Genomic DNA, 24,838 nt, shown 5'->3' on the forward strand with positions numbered 1-24,838 from the left:
AACAGACTAACGTTTTTTAGAGATCAGCACTTCAAATCAGTTGAAAAAAAAAGGTTACTCAAAAAAGGTACTGGGACATCAGACTAGCTATTTGGAGAAACAAATAAATCTAGATTCCCCTATTACCTTAAATCAAAATAATTTTCAAGTGCATCAAAAATTTTAACTTTAAAAATAAAAGCTTAAAATTCCTATAAGGATGAGTACATTAAGAAAAAACAAAAACAAAAAAACTTGAGACTATGAATAGCGTTGTAACACAAAATCCATAACCCTTCTTAAAAGAAGACTGTAGAAGGAGACCGTAAAATAACACCAACAAAAGTTGGGAAAAACATCGCAACGTATAAAACGAACAAAGGGCTATTCTTAATATTCAAATAACTCTTTCAAATAAATAAGAAAAAAATTAAGAACTCAAATTTTTAAAAGCTAGTCAAAGGTATGAAAAGGCAATTCAAAAAGAATGCAAATGGCCAATAGAAAAAAAAGATGCTTGACTTCACTCAAGGTAAAAGCAAAACGACTGGTAAAATACCATTTTCTTCACTATTCAGATGGGCGAAAGTTTCTATGTGGCCATTTGCTTTCCTCCACCTAAAAAATCTAAACCACAGTTCCTGACACCTAATCTGTAGAGATTACCACCTCGGATAAATGCAACTGAAAGCACTCTTTAAATTGCTTGCATATAGAAGATATTATCGTTGGGAACAAAAGAACTGTATTCTCCAAAGGCACACAAAATCAGAGCCGGTGCGCTCTAAAAAGAAGTGACAACCAAACTGAACAGAAACCAGTGCTAAACGCGGACTAGCTAAGAAGATGCTGCCGACAAGCGCGCTCGGTCCGCGCGGCCGACGTGTGGAGGGCGCTACCCAGTTCTCGATACCCTCCTCCCCCGCCCCCCGCCCTCCCGCAAACTCAGCGCCAACTAGGGACGTGGAGAAGGGAGAGCACAGGGAATCGAACGCACCAAACGCAAAAGCCACCGGGCCCGGCGCATTTCTGCGGCCACCGCGGACCGCTGCGGCGTAGAGGTTTCTAAGCTCTCCTTTCCGTTTAGAGGACGGCACACCTACAATCGGGGCGCTCCGGAGAGAAGCGCCCGTGCCGCCCCCGCCCCGCAGGCGCTACACCGGGGTCCCCCGGCCGCCCACCCTCACACCCCCAGCCAGAGGTAGGACGGCCGAGCGGGCATTTCCCGCCCCACTCACTCGGCTTCCTGGTGCCGTCGCTCCCCGCCGGCAGCTGGTGGACCTCGACGCCGGCCCCGCCGCGCTCCAACACCACCAGGCGCCCGCGCGTACAGCACATCTGGCGCGTCGCCTCGGTCCTCTGGTGCAGCGCCCCGCGGAGGCCAGCGGCGCTGGGGAAGAGCCAGAGCTGCGTGCCCTGCGGTTCCGCGGAGCGCCCGGGCGCTGTGGTTCGAAGCGCCGGGGCCGGCCCGGGAGCCGAGCGCGCGCCGCCCCGCGCCCCCCTTCGTGGCCTCCGCTCCATCGCCCCTTTCCCGGGCTCCACAGCCGCGCCTCGGCTCTCCAGACCTCGTTGGAAATGGAGCTCCCAAGAAATCGGTTCCCTGCGTCGCGGTGCGCAGCCACAGTAGCGGACCTCGCCGCGGCGTCGAGGGACTGTACCCTCCTCTGCTCCGCCCCGGCTCAGATGCCGGACTAGCCACGTGCTGTTTGGGGGGCGGAGCCGGCAGTTCAGTAGGAAACGAAACCGACGCTCTTGTAAGGGGGCGGAAGAGAATTGGAAAAGGAAAGGGAAACTCGAAAGCGTCAGAAATGGGTTGGAAGGCAGCCACAGTAAACAGGGCGCTGGCAGGTCACGAGATGGGTGGGCAAGGCTGAGGAGGTGTCCCCGGGCGAGCTTTGGCCACCTGAACTCCTGTACTAAGTGGCTTTGGAAGAAACACTGCAGTTCCACTAGGAGGAGCACTGAACACGGGCAGACTTGCATAATTTCCAGAAACTATGGTAAGGAAAGTCAGCTTGTTAAGCATTCTGTCTCAGGCTCCGCCACACGATCGCGATGAAACTGAAAGAACTGCGCGGTCACTCCCTCCGCCCACGTCGCGGTGCCTGGCAACCAGTGATGTGCTTTCTGTCAGTACGGTTTGCCTTTTCGAGAATTCCTTACAAATGGAGTCAAACTATTGTGCAGTCTTTGTGTCTGCCTTTTTCTCCACTTAGCATAAATAATGCTTTTGAGATTAATCCTGTTGTGTTTCATCAGTAGTTGGTCAGTCAGTAGTGATTGTTGGATGGTATTCCGATATATGGGTATACAACAATTAGTTGTCCATTAGCCGATTAACAGGCACTTCAGTTCTTTTCCAGTTTGGGGCTACAATGAATAGAGGTACTATGACAATGAGCAAGTCTTTGAGTGGATAAATGTTTTCTTGTGAGTAAATACCTAAAAATGGAATTGCCATGTCGTATGATAAATACATGACTGTGGCGAAAGACACTCCGAAACCTTTCCAAAGTGCTTACCGTTTTGCATATCCTCCAGCAATTTATGGGAGTGCCGGTCCCTCTATACATATCCTTGACGACATTTGGTATTGTCAGTCTTTTAAACTATAGCCGTTGCAGTCTATAGGTGTATCTTTACTATGGTCTTAATTAACATTTCCCTAATGCTTAATGATGTTGAAGCATCTTTTCATATGCTTATTAGTGCTAATTTCTGTCTCTTTGGTGAAGTATCTCTTCACATCTTTTGCTGTTTATTAATTTGAATGGTCATTATCTCAAAGTTCTTTATATATATTGCAGTACTTTATGTTATATATCAAGTCCTTTATTCGATTTGCTTTGAAATGTTTTCTACCAGTCTGTGGCTTGCCTTTTAATTTTATTTAGTGTCTTTTGAAGAGCAAAAAATTTTAATTTCAATGCAATTTATCCATTTTTTTTCTTTTACATAGTTAATGCCTTTTGGGGGAGGGTCTTAGAAAAACTGCTTAACCCAAAATTTCGAAGATTTTTTTTACATGTTATCTTCTAGAAATTTTGTAGTTTTAGGTCTTTGTTACATTTCAATGAAGTATTCTTTATGGTGCGAGGTAAGGATAGAGGTTAATTTCTGTCTTTACATATTTCCAGTTGTTCTAGCTAGCCTTTGCCGGTTGAATTGCCTTAGTGTCTTTGGCAAACCTCTGTTGGCCATGTGTAATTGGATTTATTTCTGGACTTTTTACTGTGTTCCCTTGATCTATATATCTATTTTTACTCTGAGACCACACTACTTTGATTACTGTAAATTATAATTAAGTTTCAAAATCAGTTCATTGAAATGCTCCAGCATTGGCCTTTCTTCGGTGTTCTTTTGGCTATATTTTATTTTTGTTTGTTTTGGCTATTTTAGGTCTTCCACATTTCCATATGTATTTCCATATATATTTATCATTATCTACAAAACAAACTGCAGGGATTTTGAAATTGCACTAAATTAAATCAGTTTGGGAAGAATTGACATAATTGATATCTCTCCCGAATAATTTAAAGCTTCTTTAATGTCTTTAAGCAATATTGTCTAGTTTTCACTGTATAGTTGAACATATATTGTTATATTTATCCTTAAATATTTTTTATTTTTTGATGATATTGCAAATGATACTTTTTAAAATTTAATTTATGATTGTTGTGAGTATATATAAGTAGTTAATTTTTATATTTGACCTGGAATCCTGAGACTTTTCTATATTTACTTAATACTATTGGTGAGTGGTTTGTTTTTTTAGATCCCTTAGGATCTTCTGCAGATGATCATGTAGTCTATAAATAAGATAGTTTTATTCCTTCCTTTCAGATCATTATGCCTTTTTTTTCACTTTGCCCTCTTGTATAGACTAGTACCTCTAGTACAATGTTGAATAGAAGTGATGAGAGGCATCCTTGCCTTGTTACTAGTTTTATTTTTTTTATTTTTAAAGTTTATTTATTTTGAGTGTGTGCACACGCTCACACAAGTGAGGGGAGGGCAGAGAGACAGGGAAAGGAAAAGAATCCCAAGCAGGCTTTGCACTATCAGCGCAGAGCCCAACTTGGGGCTTGATCTCACAAACCTTGAGATTGTGACCTGAGCTGAGATGAAGAGTCTGAGTGTGACGCTTAAGCGATTAAGCCGCTTAAGCGATTGAGCCAGCCTGTCACTAGTTTTAGAAGGAAATCATTTAGTCTTTTACCATTAAGTGTAAGTTTAGCTCTTTGTAGGTTCTATCAGATTGAGGAAGTTCCCTTCTGGTCCTAGTTTGCTAAAAATGTCATGTGTGAGTGGCTATTGCATTTGGTCAGTTTTTTTTTTCTGTGTCTATTGAGGTAATTACATGATTTTTTTGGTCTTACTGTGAAATGTAATAGATTTTTAGGTGGATTTCTGGACTAAACCCCACTTGATTACAGATATTATCCTTCTTATATTTTGTTGGATATGTCTGATATCCAGAATCCTGGAAAAATTTTTTTGTATCTCTGTTCATGAGAAATACTTGCAGGGTTTTTTTTTTCCCCCCTATAATGTCTTTGTCTGGTTTTGATATTAGGGTAATGCTGATATTGTACTCAATTGGAAAGTGTTCCCTCTTCCTCTGTTTTCTTCTTCCTTTTTCTTTCTTTCTTTCTTTTTTTCTTTCTTTATTCCTTCCCTTTTTTTTTTTTTAATTTATTTTGAGAGAGAACTTATGAACGCGAGGGAGGGTCAGAGAGAGGGAGACAGAGAGAATCCCAAGCAGGCTCTGCACTGTCAGCTACAAGCCTGATGTGGGGCTGGAACTCCCAAACTATGAGATCATGGCCTAGCCGAAATCAAGAGTTGGATGCTTAGCCGACTGAGCCAACCAGGTGCCCCCCCCCTTTTTTATTAAGATTTTATTTTTAAGTAATCTCTGCACCCAATATAGGGCTCTAACTCACAACCCCAAGATCAAGAGTTGGATTCTCTTCCCACTGAGCCAGCAAGGCAGGGCACCCCTCTTCCTGTGTTTTCTGAACGAATATGTAAAGAATTGCAATGCTCTCTTCCATAAATGTTTAGTATAGTTCATCTGTTTGCATTAGAAGATTTACGTTGGAACTGAATGGCCTGAAAAATACAACTGAACAGTCGAGTGCCTAGGGTTCCCTGAGATTTAGAGGTTACCTTTTCCCTTAAAATTCAAATAGAATACATCTGAGCCTTCATTCCATTTATTATATAAACCAGACATATCCAGAAGAAATCTGAGAATTGACTGGGGCTTATGTTCCTACAGACCACCTCACATTCTAGTATCCTTAGTGAATTCTCTCTGTTCTATCTTCAGGTGATTCTGCTCTCTTTCCACATCAGCACCCCAATTTTGACTTCACCCCATGGTCTTTCCTTTTCCAAAGTGCCACTGATACAAGGCTTCTCTGTATGGTTGCCATACAACAGGAACTTATAGAACAGTGTACAGTTTATAATTTAATACAAGACAGAACTGATCTAAAAAAATCCATTGACCATTTATAGCCATACTTAACTTCTCCTTTAATTCATTCTATAGCCATATTGCTAAGACATATTTCATGTCTTCATTTTCTCCAACTACCATCGGATGGGAGCTCCTGGTTGGGCTCAGTGTTTAACCAAAATAATGATATATGCATTTAGACTGACTCTTGGAACAGGATTGAGGATAAGTATTCAATGAATTAATGAATCCTTTAACATAGAGATTTTTCAATAAAATTACTCAGCAGCTGGCTAAATTCAAGACATTTTAGAATATAAAATATATATTTACATGCCTCAAAAACCTGTTGAATTACTTTATTTTTTCAAACCAGCATAATATCTTTAATATTTGCAGACAGTGTTTATTAGGTGAACAACATTTTATTTTATTGTTTTTTTCCAAAGTTTATTTATTTAATTAGAGAAAGAGAGAGAGAAGCAGAGAGACAAGGAGAGGGAGAATCCCAAGCAGGCTCTGCACTGTCAGCGCAAAGCAGGACATGGGGCTTGAACTCACAAGCAATGAGATCATGACCTGAGCTGAAATCAAGAGTTGAACTCTTAACCAACTGAGCCACCCAGGCGCCCCTAGATGAACAACATTTTTAAAAATATCTGTTGGCTTTTAATATTCAGTTTATTTTTGGGGCGCCTGGGTGGCTCAGTCGGTTGAGCGTCCGACTTCGGCTCAGGTCATGATCTCGCGGTCTGTGAGTTCGAGCCCCGCGTCGGGGTCTGTGCTGACAGCTCAGAGCCTGGAGCCTGTTTCCGATTCTGTGTCTCCCTCTCTCTCTGCCCCTCCCCCGTTCATGCTCTGTCTCTCTCTGTCCCAAACATAAATAAAAACGTTAAAAAATAATTTAAAAAAATATTCAGTTTATTTTTACATGAAAATTATTGTTCAGGAATAATTCAGTAAAAAGCAAACATTCAAATAACAAATTTAGGGATCAAGAAATGTTAATTTATTAAAAAATTATTCTTAAAAAATTATTCTTGATTCATCATATTATTGTTTACCCCAACATTTGTCAACTAATTCTAAAATCTATTCAACCCTTTGTGTCACGTAGACCTAAGGAAGAACAAACGAGTTGAAGATGAGAGGGCCTGAGAATACAAAGCATCACCAAAACTATCAGGAGTCAGTCTGTGATTTGGAGGGAGGCAAATCCTTTGTTGCTGTTGATGGCTACTTGAAGGGCCTCCTCCACTCTTTCCATCGTAGAATATTTAGGGAGGTCCAGAATATTATGACATGTCAATGCTCTTGGGCTATCTCTTTCACTGAAAGTTTTGGGACAGCGAAAGAGGATTCCCATTTCCTGTTTGCCTCTTGCATGCAGCCTGTCATTTCCTTTAAGAAAAACTAGAAAGGAATAAACTTTGGTTAAGATGTGTTGTTTTTTGTTTTGTTTTATATCCAACTTAGTTAGCATATAGTGCCATAATGATTTCAGGAGTAGAAATCCAGTGATTCATCCCCTACATATAACACCCAGTGCTCATCCCAACAAGTAACCTCCTTAATGCCCCTCACCCATTTGGCCCGTCCTCCCACCCACAACCCCTCCAGCAACCCTCAGTTTGTTCTCTATATTTCAGTGTCTCTTATGTTTTGTCCCCCTCCCTGGTTTTACATTATTTTTGCTTCCCTTCCCTTGTGTTCATGTTTTGTATCTTAAATTCCACAAATGATTGAAGTCATATGATATTTGTCTTCCTCTGATGGACTAATTTCATTTAGCATAATACACTGTAGTTCCATTCACATTGTTGCAAATGGCAAGATTTCATTCTTTTTGATTGCTGAGTAATACTCCAGTGTGTGTGTGTGTGTGTGTGTGTGTGTGTGTGTGTGTGTGTGTACACACACACAACATCTTTATCCATTCATCTGTCGATGGACATCTGGGCTTTTACCATACTTTGGCTATTATCAATAGCACTGCTATAAACATTGGGGTGCATGTGCCATTTCAAAACAGCACACCTGTATCCTTTGGATAAATACCTAGTAATGCAGTTGCTGGGTCCTAGGGTAGTTCTGTTTTTCATTTTTTGAGGAACCTCTGTACTCTTTTCCAGAGTGGCTGCACCAGTTTGCATTCCCACCAGCAGTGCAAAAGAGATCCTCTTTCTCCGTATCCTTGCCACCATCTGTTGTTGCCTGCGTTGTTAATATTAGCCATTCTTACAGGTGTGAGATGGTATCTAATTGTGGTTTTGATTTGTATTTCCCTGATGATGAGTGATGTTGAGCATTTTTTCGTGCTTCTGTTAGCCATCTGGATGTCTTCTTTGGAAAAGTGTTTATTCACATCTTTTGCCCATTTCTTCACTGGATTATTTGTTGTTTTTTTTAATTTTTTTTTAACGTTTTTATTTTATTTTTGAGACAGAGAGAGAGCATGAATGGGGGAGGGGCAGAGAGAGAGGGAGACACAGAATCGGAAGCAGGTTCCAGGCTCTGGGCCATCAGCCCAGAGCCCGATGCGGGGCTCGAACTCACGGACCATGAGATCGTGACCTGAGCCGAAGTCGGACGCTCAACCCACTGAGCCACCCAGGTGCCCCCTGGATTATTTGTTTTATGGGTGTTGAGTTTGATAAGTTCTTTTTTTTTTTTTTTAATTTTTTTTTTCAACATTTATTTATTTTTGGGACAGAGAGAGACAGAGCATGAACGGGCGAGGGGCAGAGAGAGAGGGAGACACAGAATCGGAAACAGGCTCCAGGCTCTGAGCCATCAGCCCAGAGCCCGACGCAGGGCTCGAACTCCCGGACCGCGAGATCGTGACCTGGCTGAAGTCGGACGCTTAACCGACTGCGCCACCCAGGCGCCCCGAATTTGATAAGTTCTTTACAGATTTTGGATACTAACCCTTTACTTGATATGTCATTTGCAAATATCTTCTCCCATTCCATCAGTTGCCTTTTAGTTTTGCTGATTGTTTCCTTTGCTGTGCAGAAGCTTTTTATTTTGATGAGGTCCCAACAGTTCATTTTTGCTTTTGTTTCCCTTGCCTCTAGAGATGTGTTGAGTAAGAAGTTGCTGCGGCTGAGGTCAAAGAGGTTTTTGCCTACTTTCTCCTCTAGGATTTTGATGGCCTCCCATCTTACGTTTAGGTCTTTCATCCATTTTGAGTTTATTTTTGTGGATGGCGTAAGAAAGTGGTCCAGGTTCTGGGACACCTGGTTAAGTGTCCGACTTCGGCTCAAGTCATGGTCTCGCAGTTTGTGAGTTCGAGCCTCACTTCAGGCTCTGTGCTAAGAGCTCAGAGTCTGAAGCCTGCTTCAGATTCTGTGTCTGTTCCCTCTGCCCCTCCCATGCTCATGCTCTGTCTGTCTGTGTCTCTCAATATAAACATTAAAAAAAAAAGTGGTCCAGGTTCATTTTTCTGTATGTTGTTGTCCAGTTTTCCAAACACCATTTGCTGAAAAGACTGTCTTCTTTCCGTTGAATATTCTGTTCTGCTTTGTCAAAGATTAGTTGGCCATATGTTTGTGGGTCCATTTCTGGCTTCTCCTGTTCCATTGATCTGAGTGTCTGTTTTTTGTGCCAGTTCCATACTGTCTTGATGATTACAGCTTTGTAATACATCTTGAAGTCTGGAATTGTGATGCCTCCAGCTCTGGTTTTCTTTTCAGGATTGCTTTGGCTATTGGGGTCTTTTCTGGTTCCGTACAAATTTTAGGATTTTTTTTCTGGCTTTGTAAAGAATGCTGGTGTTATTTTGATAGAAATTGCATTGAATATGTAGATTGCTTTGGGTAATATCGACATTTTAACATTATTTGTTCTTCCTATCCATGAGCATGGAATATTTTTCCATTTTTGTGTGTGTGTGTCTTCTTCAATTTCTTTCATGAGCTTTCTATAGTTTTCAGTGTATAGATTTTTCACCTCTTTGGTTACCTTTAGTCCTAGGTATTTTATGGGTTTTGGTGCAGTTAAGATGTTTCACAGAAAGAACAAAACATAAAATAAAAAGGAAGAAATCAATCATTTCATTCAGTAAACAATACTGAGTACCCTTGTGCAGCAAGAACTACATAGGGCCATGTGGAGCATAGAAAAATCATGACTTTTGGTCTTTGTCCTCAGTGAGTTCATGGTCTAGTTGGGGAAAATCACATAAAAGGAAAGAGAATAGCAAGATACAGGGAAGTGTAATTTAGCTCAACTAGGACATTTGAGATGAAGAGTCTAATGAAGGCCCTGAGACTGAGGGAGGCACCAGCCTGGGGTAGCAGGGAGACTTCAGTCAGGGGTCACATCTGGCTAGTTAGTTCTCAAGGAAAGATGTTACATAAACTTTCAAGGCAGAGGGGAAAGCCCAAGAAAAAGTCAAAGGTGGGAAGATGTTAGTGAACTCACTGAATGCACAGACAGTGGAACCAGTGGGCAGAAGAAGAAGTTTACCATTAAAAGAGAAAATCAGACAGGTAGTTTGGGCCTGTGAATAAGTAGTTTGTGGAGAAGTTGGAATTGTCCTCCAGTGGCCTCAGTAGCAACAAAAATAGCAAGAAGAAGTACATCTCAGGAATAACTGAACAAAGGGATGGGGAGGTGAGAGAATAAGTCATTAAGTCTGTGCTAGGGAAACCTTAGGGTTCCCACCAAGAGACGTTCTTACACCACAAGGCCACAGAGCTTAGTGGTTCAGAGCCTTGGCTTTGGACCAACCTGTTGGGCTCTCACACTCACCAACTGTCTGAATATAGGTCAGCTACTAAATGCATCAAGCCTCTTTTTCCTCAGTTTTGAAATGTGGAAAAATAAGTACCTACCTCAAAACATTGCTATTAGGATAAAGGGAAGTAACAGATATGAAGTGGTCAGTACAATGCCTGGGATAGAATAAGCACACAAGAAATGCTGTTAGTATTATCATCAGCGGTCATTGCTACTGGTATTATTTCTAAAATGGTATTAGAGGAATATACATTGTCCTAATTCCATAGGCCTTAGATAAATAAAGATAGGAATGTGAGATTAAAGGTTTGATTAGGAACCAACTAGTGATATCTGTATTATTATTATTATTTTTTTTTTAATGGGAAACTAGGCTTATATAAGTAAAAACATTGGTTTAGGAAGCCTGGCTTTGCCATTAACAGGTGTGACCCGGGGCGCCTGGGTGGCGCAGTCGGTTAAGCGTCCGACTTCAACCAGGTTACGATCTCACGGTCCGTGAGTTCGAGCCCCACGTCGGGCTCTGGGCTGATGGCTCAGAGCCTGGAGCCTGTTTCCGATTCTGTGTCTCCCTCTCTCTCTGCCCCTCGCCCGTTCATGCTCTGTCTCTCTCTGTCCCAAAAATAAATAAACGTTGAAAAAAAAAAAAATTAAAAAAAAAAAAAAAAAAAACAGGTGTGACCCACACTATGCATAATGACTTCATGGCAAATAAAGTATTTATCTTTTATAAAGATATTTAAGTATAAATCCACCTATTAGTAATACTTACAGAGGAATTTTCTCTTTTCCTCCAAAGTTAATTTGTGGAAAGCTTTCCAAAACATCAGTATAGTAGGGTGTGATTTGTGGTATCCTTGACCATATTGTGAATTCTTGAGAAAAAAGAGGGAGAAAAATGGTTTTTAGAAGGAATATACACAAGTTGTTTGGAAGAACTGGGGGCACTTTTCGTTATCACCAACCTTTTCAAACTGTTTCCAGTCATAATCAGTATTTCCAACCACTGCTGTCATTAGTTCTTCGGGCTGGAAAATTTTAAGCATCTCCTTGTCACAGACTTTATAAAATCCTCTCTGAAATTCCTCATAAACTGCCTTTACAGAGGTGTTGAAAATGTAATCAACACATACGGAAACATATTCTTTCCTTGAGGGAAGCAGAAAAGAAAAAGCTGATAACATACTTTACCATTGACTAAATATTCTCTACTTTGCCCTTTTTACCATTTCTACTGAGAAAGAAAAAATAAATTGTTTCTGCATAGCATACAACCCTGTAGACAGAGAGAAGGAAAAACATCTGGTCAGCTCGAGGAAGGAACCTCAGAGAATGTAGCAAAAGGACTAAGACTTTGTTTTGCTTTCATTTTCTTCCAAGATCCTTTAAAAACTCTAATCTGAATATGTAATTCTCTGGGATGCATGGGTGGCTCTGGGATGCCTGCTATTCTCAGGGACACCTGAGACTTCAGCTCAGGTCATCCATTGGTTCCGGCCTAGCAGTGGGCTCTGTGCTGACAACTCAGAGCCTGGAGCTTGCTTCGGATTCTGTGTCACCCTCTCTGCCCCTCCCCTGCTCATGCTCTGTCTCTCTCTCTCTCTCAAAAAATAAAAACATTAAAAAAAATGAATATGTAATTCTGCTTAAAATCTTTCAAAGGCTTTCTTTCCATTGCCCTTAGGGCAAATTCCAAACTTCCCTGATCTCACTCTTGGCTGACACCGCTGGCCTCTTCCCATTTGCATTAGAAGCTTTGGCCAAACTGACCTTCAGTTCTGTGGTCTCCCTGTCTCTCTTGTAGTTAGGCCACAGCATGCACTGCTCCCTCTTTACATGGTAACTTCTCCATGTAACTTCTCCATCCATCAGAGTTACACATAAACATGACTTTCTCAGGGTTGGTCCTCTGTTCCCTTCTCCCTCCTCTGTCACAACACGTTACTATGTGTAAATTATTTCTGCGAAGTCTGGCTTTCTCACAACATGATGAATTTCCTGATGGCAGGGTTGCTACTTGGAGGTATTTCCACCAGATATCCACCGGAAACATGATAGTCTCCCACCCTTTGAGCAGTGTTGTGAACTGTCCTAAGTGGACTGTCCTGTCTAAACCAATCCCCATCTGCTCTCCCCTGAAAACAGTGCTGGTAAGTGGTTAACAACCAGCTCCCTAAAGAGAAGAAAATGAAAGGGAATCCTCATTTGCAGCATTTGCCAGTTCTGGTGTAATATTCCCACCATGGCTGATTTCATGCTACTGATATTTTAATAATAAACTCTCAACATTTTTGAAAATTGAACAGTCCGCTCTCACAAGCAGATGCCAGCTGGCTCCAGCATAAAACTACTGTAAATCTCTTAACTAACTTTCATCACAGTGCTCATCCTTATCTGACATTATATTACATAATAATTTATTTGTATATTGTCTCTGTCCCACTGAAACTTAAGTTCCAGGTTTTGTCTTTTTCATGGCTGTATCTCTGGTACCTAGAATAGAATCTGGTACAGAGTAAGGACTCAAAAATAATTGTTAAGTTGATAACTAGTGAAAGTGCTGCAAAGGAAATATTTAATCCTGACTCCTTTTTCCCCTTCTCTTACCCTGTAACTTTTTTTTTTTTAAGTAGACTTCACACCCAGCAGAGTCCACCAATTTTTCTCAGAGATGAGGAGCTAAAATGATCATCTGAAAAGCTAAAATACATTTATACATTATAGTGAGGAGTGCCTGGGTGGCTCGGTTGGGCGTCTGACTTCGACACCGGTCATAATCTCATGGCCGGTGAGTTCAGCCCCATGTCAGGCTCTGTGCTGACAGCTCAGAGCCTGGAGCCTGCTTTGGATTCTGCATCTCCCTTTTTCTGCCCTCCCCCCAGCCCCCCTCAAAAATAAATACATTTTTTTTATTAAAAAAAATTTTTTTTAACGTTTATTTATTTATTTTTTTTGAGACAGAGAGAGACAGAACATGAACGGGGGAGGGTCAGAGAGAGAGGGAGACACAGAATCCGAAACAGGCTCCAGGCTCTGAGCTGTCGGCACAGAGCCCGATGTGGGGCTCGAACTCAGACCGCGAGATCACAACCTGAGCCAGAATCAGACGCTCAACCGACTGAGCCACCCAGGTGCCCCTCAAAAATAAATATTTAAAAAAATTTTAAATTGGCCCGCCTGGGTGGTTCACTCAGTTAAGCGTCCGACTCCAGCTCGGGTCATGATCTTGCGGTCTGTGAGTTCAGGCCCTATGTCGTCGGGCTCTGTGCTGACACCTCAGACCCTGGAACCTGCTTCCAATTCTCTGTTTCCCTTTCTCTCTTCCCCTCCCCACTCACGCTCTGTCTCTCTCCCTCTCTCAAAAATAAATAATAATTTTTTTTTATTTTTTAAATTATAGTGATACAAACATTTTATATGTATTCTGTGTCTCAAAACTTACTTGTTGGTTTGGTCCACAGGTACAGAGATCCCATTTGGAATTAAATCAACATCATTTTTGTCCCAGTGTATCTGTAAGCAAAATGTACTCAGGTACCAAACATGAAAAAAGTCTGAATAATCAACTGCAGAGGCCATGGGCAGGTTGCCCCATGATGGGCCACATTGGCATGAAGGTTATTTCTGAGTTAAAAGCAATAAAAAACCTACAGAAGCACACACACACAGACACAAAACCAAAAATTTAAAACCCCCCAGCAGATTCAGGAAAAGCTCTTTACCTCCCCCTCAACTGTCTAAAAATAATTTAGATAGAGGACCTGCACCCTTTTCCTTAGGTCAGAATGACATATATACCTCATTTTACCTGCCTTTGGAATTTCCATGTTTGTATGGCTTCCCTGTATGTACAAGATTAAATTTGATATTCTCCTGTTAATCTGTCTCATGTCAATTTGATTCTTAGTCCAAGTAGAAGGACTTCTAAAGGCAGAATAAATTCTTTCTCCCAAATACAACCACAATACCATTATACCAGTACATTCTTCCCTATAAAATGTTAAATAACTGGGAGCTAAATAATTATTTGTGTAGTAACCTTTTAAATACATATAAAAATTTAAAACATCTACCCTAGTATATGTTGTATATTGTCTTAAGCATTTAATTATTTACATTGTTCTCATCGATTGCATAATTGCTGTATTTTCACTTATTTGAGAGGATATAAACCTAAGGTATCAAAGGAGGAACAGGTGGGAGGAAAGTCTTACAGTACAGAAGTAAAATACCCTTCTGCCCAGAGGGGCAGGGCAGAAAATAAAAACAAAAACAAAGGATTCTCCTATTTAAGGTAATATAGTAAAAATTCTTCTAAAAAACAGATTCAAGCTAAACTATAATCTGGTTTGCATTGGTACTCACAGAAAAATATATGTAAAGCTCTTCTCCAATGTCATCAGCTTCATTATTTAGAATTTCTTGCAAATTCCTAATGAAAATTTTCATTTAAAAAGTTATTTTTAATTTTATTTTGTTTTTAAAGTTACATTTACTAATCTTATAAAATTTCAAAAGTAATGTTTAATGGAAAAAATCTTTGACAATATAGAAGTGTATAAAATGCCAGGTAAATGTCCTCTCTTTATCTTCCCACTTCCTCTTCCTAGATTTAACCTCTTTTTACAGTTTGATTGGTTGGGTCACTGCTAACACATAGACACTGCTGTGTCTTGATGGAAATTATAGAAAGGAGCCCCTTCCTGTAGACCAGTGTTTCTCAATCTGGGGTGATTTCAGACATAAAGGACATTTGGCAAAATCTGGAAACCTCTTTGGCTGTTACTGTTAGCAAACGGGTTGCCACTGGCACCTAATGGGTAGCAACCCTATAAGCTGTTAAACATCTTTAATGCTCAGATCAGCCTCCACAATAAAGATTTATCTAGCCCAAAATGTCAGTGTTACCAAGGTTGAGAAACTCTGTTCTGGATGGCCAGGGCAGTGTAAATCTGGGCAGTTTCTTTTTCCACTAATAGTACATGAGAAGGGAATCCTTTTCCCCAATCTGTTGCGAATTCAATATTTTATGAAAAACTTTTTAACATTTGTCAATCTGGAAGCAGAAAAAGGATCTCATTTTCATTTATAGTTCTTCAGTTACTAATAAGGTTGAACATATTTTCATTTTTTATTAGCCATATATATGTATATATATATATATATATATACATACACACACACACATGCATACACACACACATACATACACTCAGCCATACATATTTATGTATGATGACACACATATACACATATATATTTATATATCAGCGATACTACTCCTTTGTCATATATGTTGCCAGTATTTTCCTTACAAGATTTAGTTTGCCTTTTTTTTTTTTTTAACGTTTATTTATTTTTTTGGGACAGAGAGAGACAGAGCATGAACGGGGGAGGGGCAGAGAGAGAGGGAGACACAGAATCAGAAACAGGCTCCAGGCTCTGAGCCATCAGCCCAGAGCCCGACGCGGGGCTCGAACTCACGGACCGCGAGATCGTGACCTGGCTGAAGTCGGACGCTTAACCGACTGCGCCACCCAGGCGCCCCTAGTTTGCCTTTTAACTTAGAACAAGTATTTTTCAATTCTCAAAAAATAAAGTTGATGACACACTGATTTTTTAAAATAAATATGACTATGATTTATTAAAATACATATAGCATGCATTATTCTTATTAAGAATATTGTGTTCGTTTCCATCTAGATAAATTCAAGAGACTAGGCCAGAGCTCTAGGTTGATAATTAGAAGAACATTTGGCTTTTCTTTATTTTTGAACATGTACTTTATTATAAGTCATGCTCAAAATCAAATTCATCAAAAGAGCATACATTTATTGCAATTAAAGATCTTTTCTCTGTGTGTATGTGTGTGATTAGCATCATTTATTCCTGAACAACTGAGACTTACTAATTACAGTCCTAGAAAAACATTTACTTACTTTCCGAGAAGAGGACTGAGTTCTTTTAAATCTTGCAATGATGCCTTTTGGTCCAGAAGTTTCTTAAAGAGAGCCAGTGGGAAAGGAAGGTTGGCAACATTTAAATTGTACAGGGAGAGTCCACACAGCATCCCAAAGAGAAAATATCTCTTCTTCTCAAATTTAGTCTGGAAAAGGAAAAGAAAAAAAAGCAACCATAATATATTAGAAGTAATCAATAATCCAAAAGGATAATTAGATGAGTAAAAAATGGTTTCAGTTCCCTTTTCTAAAAGTCCCAAATTAGAAACAAAATGGGCTTCAGGAAAATAAAGTTTGAAGTTTTACACAGGCTTTAATACAATTTAAATTTCTTCCATAAGTTAACATACAAATTGATAGTTCAGGTAAATAAACGAATTCACTTACTGTTACTGAAAGCATATGGGGGTATAAAAAAAATTTGCTCAGATAGCCTTATAAACCAAGGTTTTCATTATTTACTTTCATAGTCTTTGCCTTCAAATTCATGTAGAAAAACAACTCTGCAGAAGGAAGAGCACACTTTCTCTGCACTTTCATTGTGCATTAGGCATGTCATATAAGCGTGTCCCCTTGGACGATACTGCCCTCAGCCTAGGCGTGCTGACAAGGACAAGCATATGGGTCAGGGAAGGTGACTGATTCTGTCGACCGTGAAGGTGGGTGGAAAGAAGAGTCCTCATGAAACTGGATTCACTCTTCTCTCCACACTTGGTAGTCGGAGATGAGGGAAAACACTGGCCACATCTTGGTAGGCCATCACTACCATACAGCCGAGAGACCACTAGCCTGAACACTCTAAATACATTTGTAACATTTAGCCTCACAATTACTGTAAGTAAATAGGGCATGTATATTGAGGCTATGAGGTAAGTGGCCCAAAGCCATTCACCTGCTAACATCAAGGCTGGCACTGGAATAGAAATCTTAGAATTTATATAAAATTCTAGGAATTCAAACTACTCCACAGTGACGGAAATCAGATGAGTAGTTGGGGTTGCATGGGCATGCAGCAGGGGAGTGGGGAGAACGAAGTGGGGGAAGAATGGCATTAGAAAGGGGTATTAAGAAATTTTGGGGGATGATGAATATGTTCATTATTTTGACTGTGGTAATAGTTTCATGGTATATGCATACATATATCAAAACTTATCAAATCAGACACCGGATGTATCATAGTCCATTGAATCTCAACTATACTTCATAAAAGCTGTTTAAAAATTTAACGTGCATAGAATCATCTGGGGATCTTATAAAATACATGCTCTGATCTGGGGTGGGCCTGAAGTTCTAATAGCTCCAAGAGATGCTAGAGCTGCTGCTCTGGATCATGAGTAGCAAGGCTGTTTATATGATCTAATTTTACATTATCGTGTATGGTTTCATGTTGCGGTATATGGTATACTTTTTCTGTTCCGTAAAACTGTAAGAAAATAAATAAGAGACTCACACTGACAGGAAACCACATGTAGGAACCCTCTTCAGGATATATGAACATTCCATATTCTGTCTTGGTCATCTCTTCAAATACGCAGTGGAAGAACTCAGATTTTACCCCTTCTCCCACAGAACAAATTTCTTTAATAAATTCAATCTGAGGAAAGAGAACACACTCCCGGGCTCAGTTTTAAAATACAATGCCTTGATCTTTCTGGAAAAGTTTCAAACCTCCTGCAGCCATCAGAATTCCTAGAAACCCACACCCCTTCGATCCCACACCTCACTCAATTTCCTGCTGAGCAGGCGGATGCCGCAAACCTATTTATTGTCAGATTATTGTATGTGTGTGAATCCTTTACACTGTCATATGAACTAAGTAAAGGAGGATTCTAGCCAGACTTAGTATTCACCAATTATGTTGACCAGATTCTTGAACAAGATTTTGATATGCTTCAGGTCCCTGGAACACTAAATTCCCTGATTCTTCTCCCTTAATGTCTACCTTCATCTCATCATTCAGACTTTATAGCTGTGGCTCTAGTCAACAGCTATTTGGTTTCTCCTGCCTCTCCCCTCATTAGAAACTCTGATAAATTGGGGTGCCTGAATGGATCAGTCCATTAAGCGTCTGACTCTTGATCTCAGCTCAGGTCATGATCTCACATGTGTGAGATCAAGCCCCATGCTGGGCTCAGCACTGACAGCATAGAACCTGCTTAGGATTCTCTCTCTCCCTCTTTCTCTGCTCCTCCGTTTCTCTCTCTCTCTCTCAAAATAAATAAACTTAAAAGAAAAGAAAACAAAACAAAAACTTCTGATAAATTGCCCTCCCAGTCCTTCTGGGTTTAGCAGCTTTGAAGGAACCATCAGACCTAACTGTCCGTAGCCCTCCTGTAGGAAGTCACTATGAACTGTCCTTTTCTTTTTCTTTTTTCTTCCCCCCAGTTCTATTATTTATTTAATTTTATTTTTAAGTAATCTGTACACCCAACGTGGAACTCAAACTTACAACCCTGAGATCAAGAGTCACATGCTCTACCAACTAAGCCAGCTAGGCACCCCTTATTTATTTTTTAAGATGTTTTCTCTCTTTTTAAGTTTATTTATTTATTTTGAGAGAGAGCAAGTGGAGGAGGAGCAGAGAGAGAGAAAGGAGGAGAGAGAAAATCCCAAGCAGGCCTCTCACTGTCAGTGCAGAGCCTGATGTGGGGCTCAAACGCACACACCACAAGATCATGACCTGAGCCGAAATCAAGAGTCAGACCCTTAACCAACTGAGCCACTCAAGCGCCCCTATTTTTTAAGATATTTTCAAGTTAAACACTTTGACACTGAACACGTATGGCAGCTTAACCTACCCAAGTATGAGATTTAAGAAGCCAAAACTGTTCTAGCTTTATTAAAAGAAAAGTTGTGCTGCAGAAATTGTCCTTTTCTAAAGTTGGGGCTCTGTGGCTAAGTACTGTCCCAGTTTTCCTCCTAACTACTTTTCTAACTACTTTTCCACTTCTTCCCTGGCTAATTTCTTTTTATCGTTATAATATAAGCTTCACTAAGCATTCACTTTCTCCTTCCTTTGCCCGGAAGATCTTATCTGTGCCACGTTGATGAACCGACTCCTTGGCCACAGACCATCATCTCATCTCCAACGGCCCACGTTGTGTTCCATCTGGATATTCCAATAATAAATTAAGCTTACTTCCAATTTACTAATTTCTACTCGCTGAACACTGACAAGTCTGCCTTCACTGTGGTCAGGACCCACTCACAAGTGGCCTCAACAACCTTGCCTTGTTAGGAGTCTGTATTTTGATTGGCTCTGTCTTGAAGCTCAGCTTCCTACCTCTTTGTCATCTCCTGTGGGCAGAATAATTTTCTATTGATTTCCTCATAATCAAAATTTAAAAGAAAGTAGATACAGAGGGAGATACACAACTAGAAAGTCTGGCCTATAAAATAGCTTCTTTGTTTTCCATTTAGTCCCACGGTGGAAAATATCCCTCTCCTGTCTGAGTGCTACCCTCCAGGTTCTGGCTTCCCCTCTGAGAGCCTAAGTTATCCTCTCATACCAGGAAAATCTACTCCCTTCTGTACAGAGTCCAGCTTTTATTTAAAAAGTTACTCATTCTATGTCCTCAACAGGGCAAATGATCTGAGCTCCAACACAGTAAAAACCCTACAGGTACCCAAAAGGATGAAGTGAAAGATGATTAGAATTAGAACCAATACAGTAGAAACTCTGTGACTAAAACCAGAGCTGGGGGCACCTGGGTGGCCCACTCAGTTAAGCCTCCAACTCTTGATTTCAGCTCAAGTCGTGATCTCACGGTTTATGAGTTTGAGTCCCGTGTCAGGTTCAAACTGTCAGTGCAGAGCCTGCTTGGGATTCTCTTTCTCTCCCTCTCTCTCTGTCCCTCCCCGCCCCCCCCCCCTCTCTCTCTCTCTCTCTCTCTCTCTCTCAAAATAAATAAATAAACCTTGAGGCACCTGGGTGGCTCAGTTGGTTAAGCTTCCGACTTCAGCTCAGGTCATGATCTCTCGGTCTGTGAGTTCGAGCCCCACGTCGGGCTCTGTGCTGACAGCTCAGAGTGTGGAGCTGCTTCAGATCCTATGTCTCCCTCTCTCTCTGCCCCTTCCCTGCTCATGCTCTGTCTCTTCGCCTTTCAAAATTGAATAAATATTTAAAAAAAATTTTTTAAATAAATAAATAAACCTTAAAAATAAAATAAAACTAGAGTCAAAAAGTAGGAAAAGTATCTATTCTACCAGCTGCTTGTCGATGGCATTAATAGCCCAAATTCTGTACCCCTCCTCCATCCATATCTGTTGCATGTAACTCTGCAGTTTCTCCCATTAAAGAAGCTGAGTATATTTCATCGCCCTTGACTTCGGTTCAGCCATGTAACTTGCTTTGACTAAAGCAACTTTACCAACGTTTATTTATTTTTGGGACAGAGAGAGACAGAGCATGAACGGGCGAGGGGCAGAGAGAGAGGGAGACACAGAATCGGAAACAGGCTCCAGGCTCTGAGCCATCAGCACAGAGTCTGACGCGGGGCTCGAACTCACGGACCGCGAGATCGTGACCTGGCTGGAGTCGGACGCTTAACCCACTGCGCCACCCAGGCGCCCCTAAAGCAACTTTAGTTGTGTTATTAGGCTTGCTAACTTGTACCTCTGGCACTGAAGTGAGAAGAATACTATGCTTGCTGGTCCCAGGAAGATGAAAAGCACAGGAAGCAGAACAAAACTGTCCCAGCCAAGCTTAATCTAGCCTAGATCATCCAATACCTAGCCAACTCCCAAATATGTAAACAAGTGCAGACAAAAATCAATAAAGCCACCCAAATGAATTTGATCTAAATCAGCAGATCCTTAGTTGAATTTCAGATCTCAATAATAAGTTATTGTTATTTTAAGTAATTAAGCTTTGGGATGGTTCACTATGCAGCAATTTTGTAGTCATAGGTAATGAATAGTTAACACCTAATCCCAATATTCAATTAAACATCCCATAGCTTTTCTCTAAAGGGTAAGCAATTTTTTTTCTAATTTTTAATTAAGGGATCTCTGTGCCTGGTGTGGTGCTCAGTCTTACAACTCCAAGATGAAGAGTTTCATGCTGTACGGACTGAGCCAACCAGGCACCCCGGACTGTGGAAAACCATACAGCTGATAACCATAGTTGCAAAGGCAGGCTCCTCATTTACTACATTATATAAATGTTCCCCTTTCACATTAATAAAAATGTCCAATGAGACTTTTACTGTACCACTAATAATTTACAGAGGTCAGTGTCTTCAACTTGGCTTAACTGAAGCAGAGCATCTTCAACTAGATGACTTCGTCTGACTCTAAGTGTAAATGTAGGGTGTCCATCCTTTTCTGGCAGATTCACTTGCCCCCAATCCAGGTATTCTTTCTGTTTTAAGCCCTAAAAAAAGAAATATTTTAGGAATCTCATAGGAACACTAGGAAGTGTTTAATATTTCAAATAAACATAGTCTGCATAGCATATACTTATGCCTACTACTGCTGTATATATTCATACTGTAATTATTTAAGAAAAAAGGGCATCATAATCTACACTACATTGTGAAAAACAAAGAGATCACAGGATCTGTGAAACCATGGCATCTAGGAATTATATACAAGGAATTAGTCACCATGGAGGTACAGCTAAATAATTACAAGCTATCTCATTTGTAGTAAACATGATCCTTTTTAAAAAAACATTTTTAAAAAGTTTTTTAATGTTTATTTTTGAGAGAGAGAGAGAGAGAGAAAATGCAAGCAGGGGAGGGGCAGAGAGAGGGAGACACAGAATCTGAAGCAGGCTCCAGGCTCCAACCTGTCAACACAGAGCCTGATGTGGGGCTTGAACCCACAAACTGTGAGATCATGATCTGAGCCACCCAGGCGCCCCTGGCAACATTTAATAATTAAAGAAAAAGGATTAAGCATCATTCCACTTTCCTGTGTGAATGTAGCCAAGTGGCCCTGGTTGATGAGGAAAAGTTCTTTACAGAATTTAGTCAGTAACTTTGGAAGTAATGATAAGATTAGAAATAATGCCATTGTGCAAACTTCAGCCAAAACAATGGATAGAATTATTAAATAAAATGTTGACGCAGGGGCGGGGGCACCTGGGTGGCTCAGTCAGTTAAATGTCCAACTCTTGATTTTGGCTGGGGTCATGATCCCTGGGTCATGGATCAAGCCGCATGTCAGGCTCCACATTGAGTATCAGGCTGCTTAAGATATTCTCTCTCTCTCTCTCTCTCTCTCTCTCTCTCTCTCTCTCTTCCCCTCTGCCTCTCTCACCTGCTTTTGTGCTCTCTCTCTCTCTCTCTCAAAAAAAATAAATAAATAAATAAATAAGATAAATAAATAAATAAAGCAATTAATGGGAAGCATTAAAATGGAAGAATCATGTGGTCACCACCTGAACCCACTGAAGAATCTCAGCATGAATAAGAGTGAAACAACCACAAAGGATGCACTGAAGTATGGAGAGGTGAAAGAAAATTGGGCCTGGGATTTGCTTTAAAATACTTCAGCTAAAATAGTAACAACTAAAAAACAACAAGTCAGAAATGGGGAAGTGCAGCAAAATGTTGATGACTTATGAAATTTTGTGATAGGGCTCACTACACCATTATCTCTATTTTGTATATGTTAGTAATTTTACATAATAAAAAAAAGTAGAGCATACATACCATTATTTTTAAATAGGACTCAGCTTGTAATAATTTAATTTTGGATGGCAAATCAAAAATAAATGGAAAATCACTGAAAATAATGGGACTGAGGTTTTCCGCAGGTATCTAAAAAATAGAAAGAGATAATAGTTTTAACAATTAAAAGGGGGAAAAACTTTTTCCCTTTACCTCATCACTGTAAATTGTTTTGCTCTATACTTTTTGGAATCTGTTTTTAAGAATTCAAATTATCTAGAAAAAATTTCTAAGAAAATGTATTTCTAAAAAAATGATCATCTAATTTAGCAATTTAGCATTGCAGTGAAGAAATTTTCAAATCTTGATTTACCAAAGAGATACCTACATAGCTATTAATATGTCCTCCTATAAAAGAATGAAAATTTTCAGAAGGAAAAATATTACTCTTACTAGGTCGTTATCCCTAAGGAACAGTCTTCTTCTGTCTTCATGAAAGTTCAGCAAATAGAAGAGTTCATTTATGTTGAAAGTATCTTCTGGTAGTCGACACCTGGCTTTATTTACCTTAAAGAAAACATGACTTGTTAGTTTTATTTTCTATCAATAAGTGATTTTATATATATATTACATATATATTATATATGTATACGATATATATTATATATGTAATATATATAATATATATAAATATAATATGGCTATTATATGATTAGAGCTCTATAAACCCAATGCATTTGTCAATGATGAAACAGAGTTCTATAAAACTTCCATTTTTTGATATATAATTTACCTAATTTTCATAAATACTGTAAAAGATAACAGATGTTGGCAGTGGAGGTTAGTAAAACAATTCTTAGGGTACAGATTTACTAGAAACAATTTCTAGATCTTGAGAATAAATCACCATAAAGGGGTGCCTGGGTGGCTCGGTTGGTTGAACATCCAACTTTGGCTCAGGCCATGATCTCACAGTTCATGAGTTTGAGCCTCATATTGGGCTCTCTGCTGTCAGCCCAGGGCCCACTTCATAACCTCTGTCTCCCTTTCTCTCTGCCCCTTACCCACTCGTTCTCTCTCTCTCTCAAAAATAAATAAACATTTAGAGGTGCCTGGGTGGCTCAGTTGGCTAAGCGTCCGACTTCGGCTCAGGTCATTATCTTGAGGTCCATGAGTGCGAGCTCCGCATCGGGCTCTGTGGTGACAGCTCAGAGCCTGGAGCCTGTTTCAGATTCTGTGTCTCCCTCTCTCTCTGACCCTCCCCCATTCATGCTCTGTCTCTCTCTGTCTCAAAAATAAATAAACATTAAAAAAAAATTTGTTTAAATAAAAAAAGTAATAATAAATAAACATTTAAAAAAGGCACCATAAAAATCCAAGGAACTTTTGATAAATTCAGCCCTTTCTCCATTGATTAATATTAATTTTTCACATACTACTTGTCAGGTGTGAGACAAAACATAGCTAAAAAGTGTCCTTGCTGACACATAGCTTACAGTCTAGTACAGTAGTCAGCAAACTCTTCCTTAAATCCAAACAGTAAATATTTGAACTTGGGACCATACAATATCTGGTGCTATTCAACTCTTCCATTTTGTAGCACAAAACAACCTTAGACAATATGAAAACAAGTGTGGGTATGTTCCAATAAAACTTTATTTACAAAAATATGAGGCTACCCATGGGTATAGATTACCAACCCATAGTCTAGTAGATAAAAACAAGTAGTCAGGCATGGAGGATACAATTTCTGATTGGAGAAGGACTTAAGGGGTTTAAGAAGGCTTTCCAGGGGCGCCTGGGTGGCGCAGTCAGTTAAGCGTCCGACTTCAGCCAGGTCACGATCTTGCGGTCCGTGAGTTCGAGCCCCGCGTCGGGCTCTGGGCTGATGGCTCGGAGCCTGGAGCCTGTTTCCGATTCTGTGTCTCCCTCTCTCTCTGCCCCTACCCCATTCATGCTCTGTCTCTCTCTGTCCCAAAAATAAATAAAAAACGTTGAAAAAAAAAATTTAAAAAAAAAAGAAGGCTTTCCAGAGGAAGCAATTCTGGAAAATCAATGCTCTAAATAAGCCT

General features: G+C 40.1%; 2 protein-coding genes across 5 annotated transcripts in view; both read right to left on the minus strand.

Annotated features, from left to right (window-relative positions):
• Window positions 1-1,678, minus strand: part of HERC5 (HECT and RLD domain containing E3 ubiquitin protein ligase 5) — a 47,315-nt gene extending 45,637 nt beyond the window's left edge. The window contains exon 1 of one of the 2 annotated variants that reach the window (XM_025921393.2): window positions 1,218-1,678. In XM_025921393.2, the coding sequence (XP_025777178.1) occupies window positions 1,218-1,500 (283 nt within the window). In that variant the 5' untranslated portion in view covers window positions 1,501-1,678. Of the gene's footprint in view, window positions 1-11; window positions 272-1,217 lie in introns of those variants that run through there. The other variant, XM_086704603.1, reaches the window with a different exon arrangement.
• Window positions 1,679-6,432: 4,754 nt separating this feature from the next.
• LOC112858060 (putative E3 ubiquitin-protein ligase HERC6) overlaps window positions 6,433-24,838 on the minus strand; it is a 114,093-nt gene continuing 95,687 nt past the window's right edge. For 2 of the 3 annotated variants that reach the window (XM_086704604.1, XM_025921394.2), the window contains exons 16-25: window positions 23,220-23,333; window positions 22,809-22,916; window positions 21,362-21,523; window positions 17,600-17,743; window positions 16,129-16,295; window positions 14,555-14,621; window positions 13,632-13,702; window positions 11,155-11,338; window positions 10,962-11,064; window positions 6,433-6,859 (exon numbers count right to left, since the gene is read on the minus strand). In XM_086704604.1, the coding sequence (XP_086560730.1) occupies window positions 6,636-6,859; window positions 10,962-11,064; window positions 11,155-11,338; window positions 13,632-13,702; window positions 14,555-14,621; window positions 16,129-16,295; window positions 17,600-17,743; window positions 21,362-21,523; window positions 22,809-22,916; window positions 23,220-23,333 (1,344 nt within the window). In that variant the 3' untranslated portion in view covers window positions 6,433-6,635. Of the gene's footprint in view, window positions 6,860-10,961; window positions 11,065-11,154; window positions 11,339-13,631; window positions 13,703-14,554; window positions 14,622-16,128; window positions 16,296-17,599; window positions 17,744-21,361; window positions 21,524-22,808; window positions 22,917-23,219; window positions 23,334-24,838 lie in introns of those variants that run through there. The other variant, XM_086704605.1, reaches the window with a different exon arrangement.

This window comes from Puma concolor, chromosome B1 (genome assembly GCF_028749965.1).
Source record: "Puma concolor isolate L17-30 chromosome B1, mPumCon1.1.hap2, whole genome shotgun sequence".
In the NCBI taxonomy this organism is placed as follows: domain Eukaryota; kingdom Metazoa; phylum Chordata; class Mammalia; order Carnivora; family Felidae; genus Puma; species Puma concolor.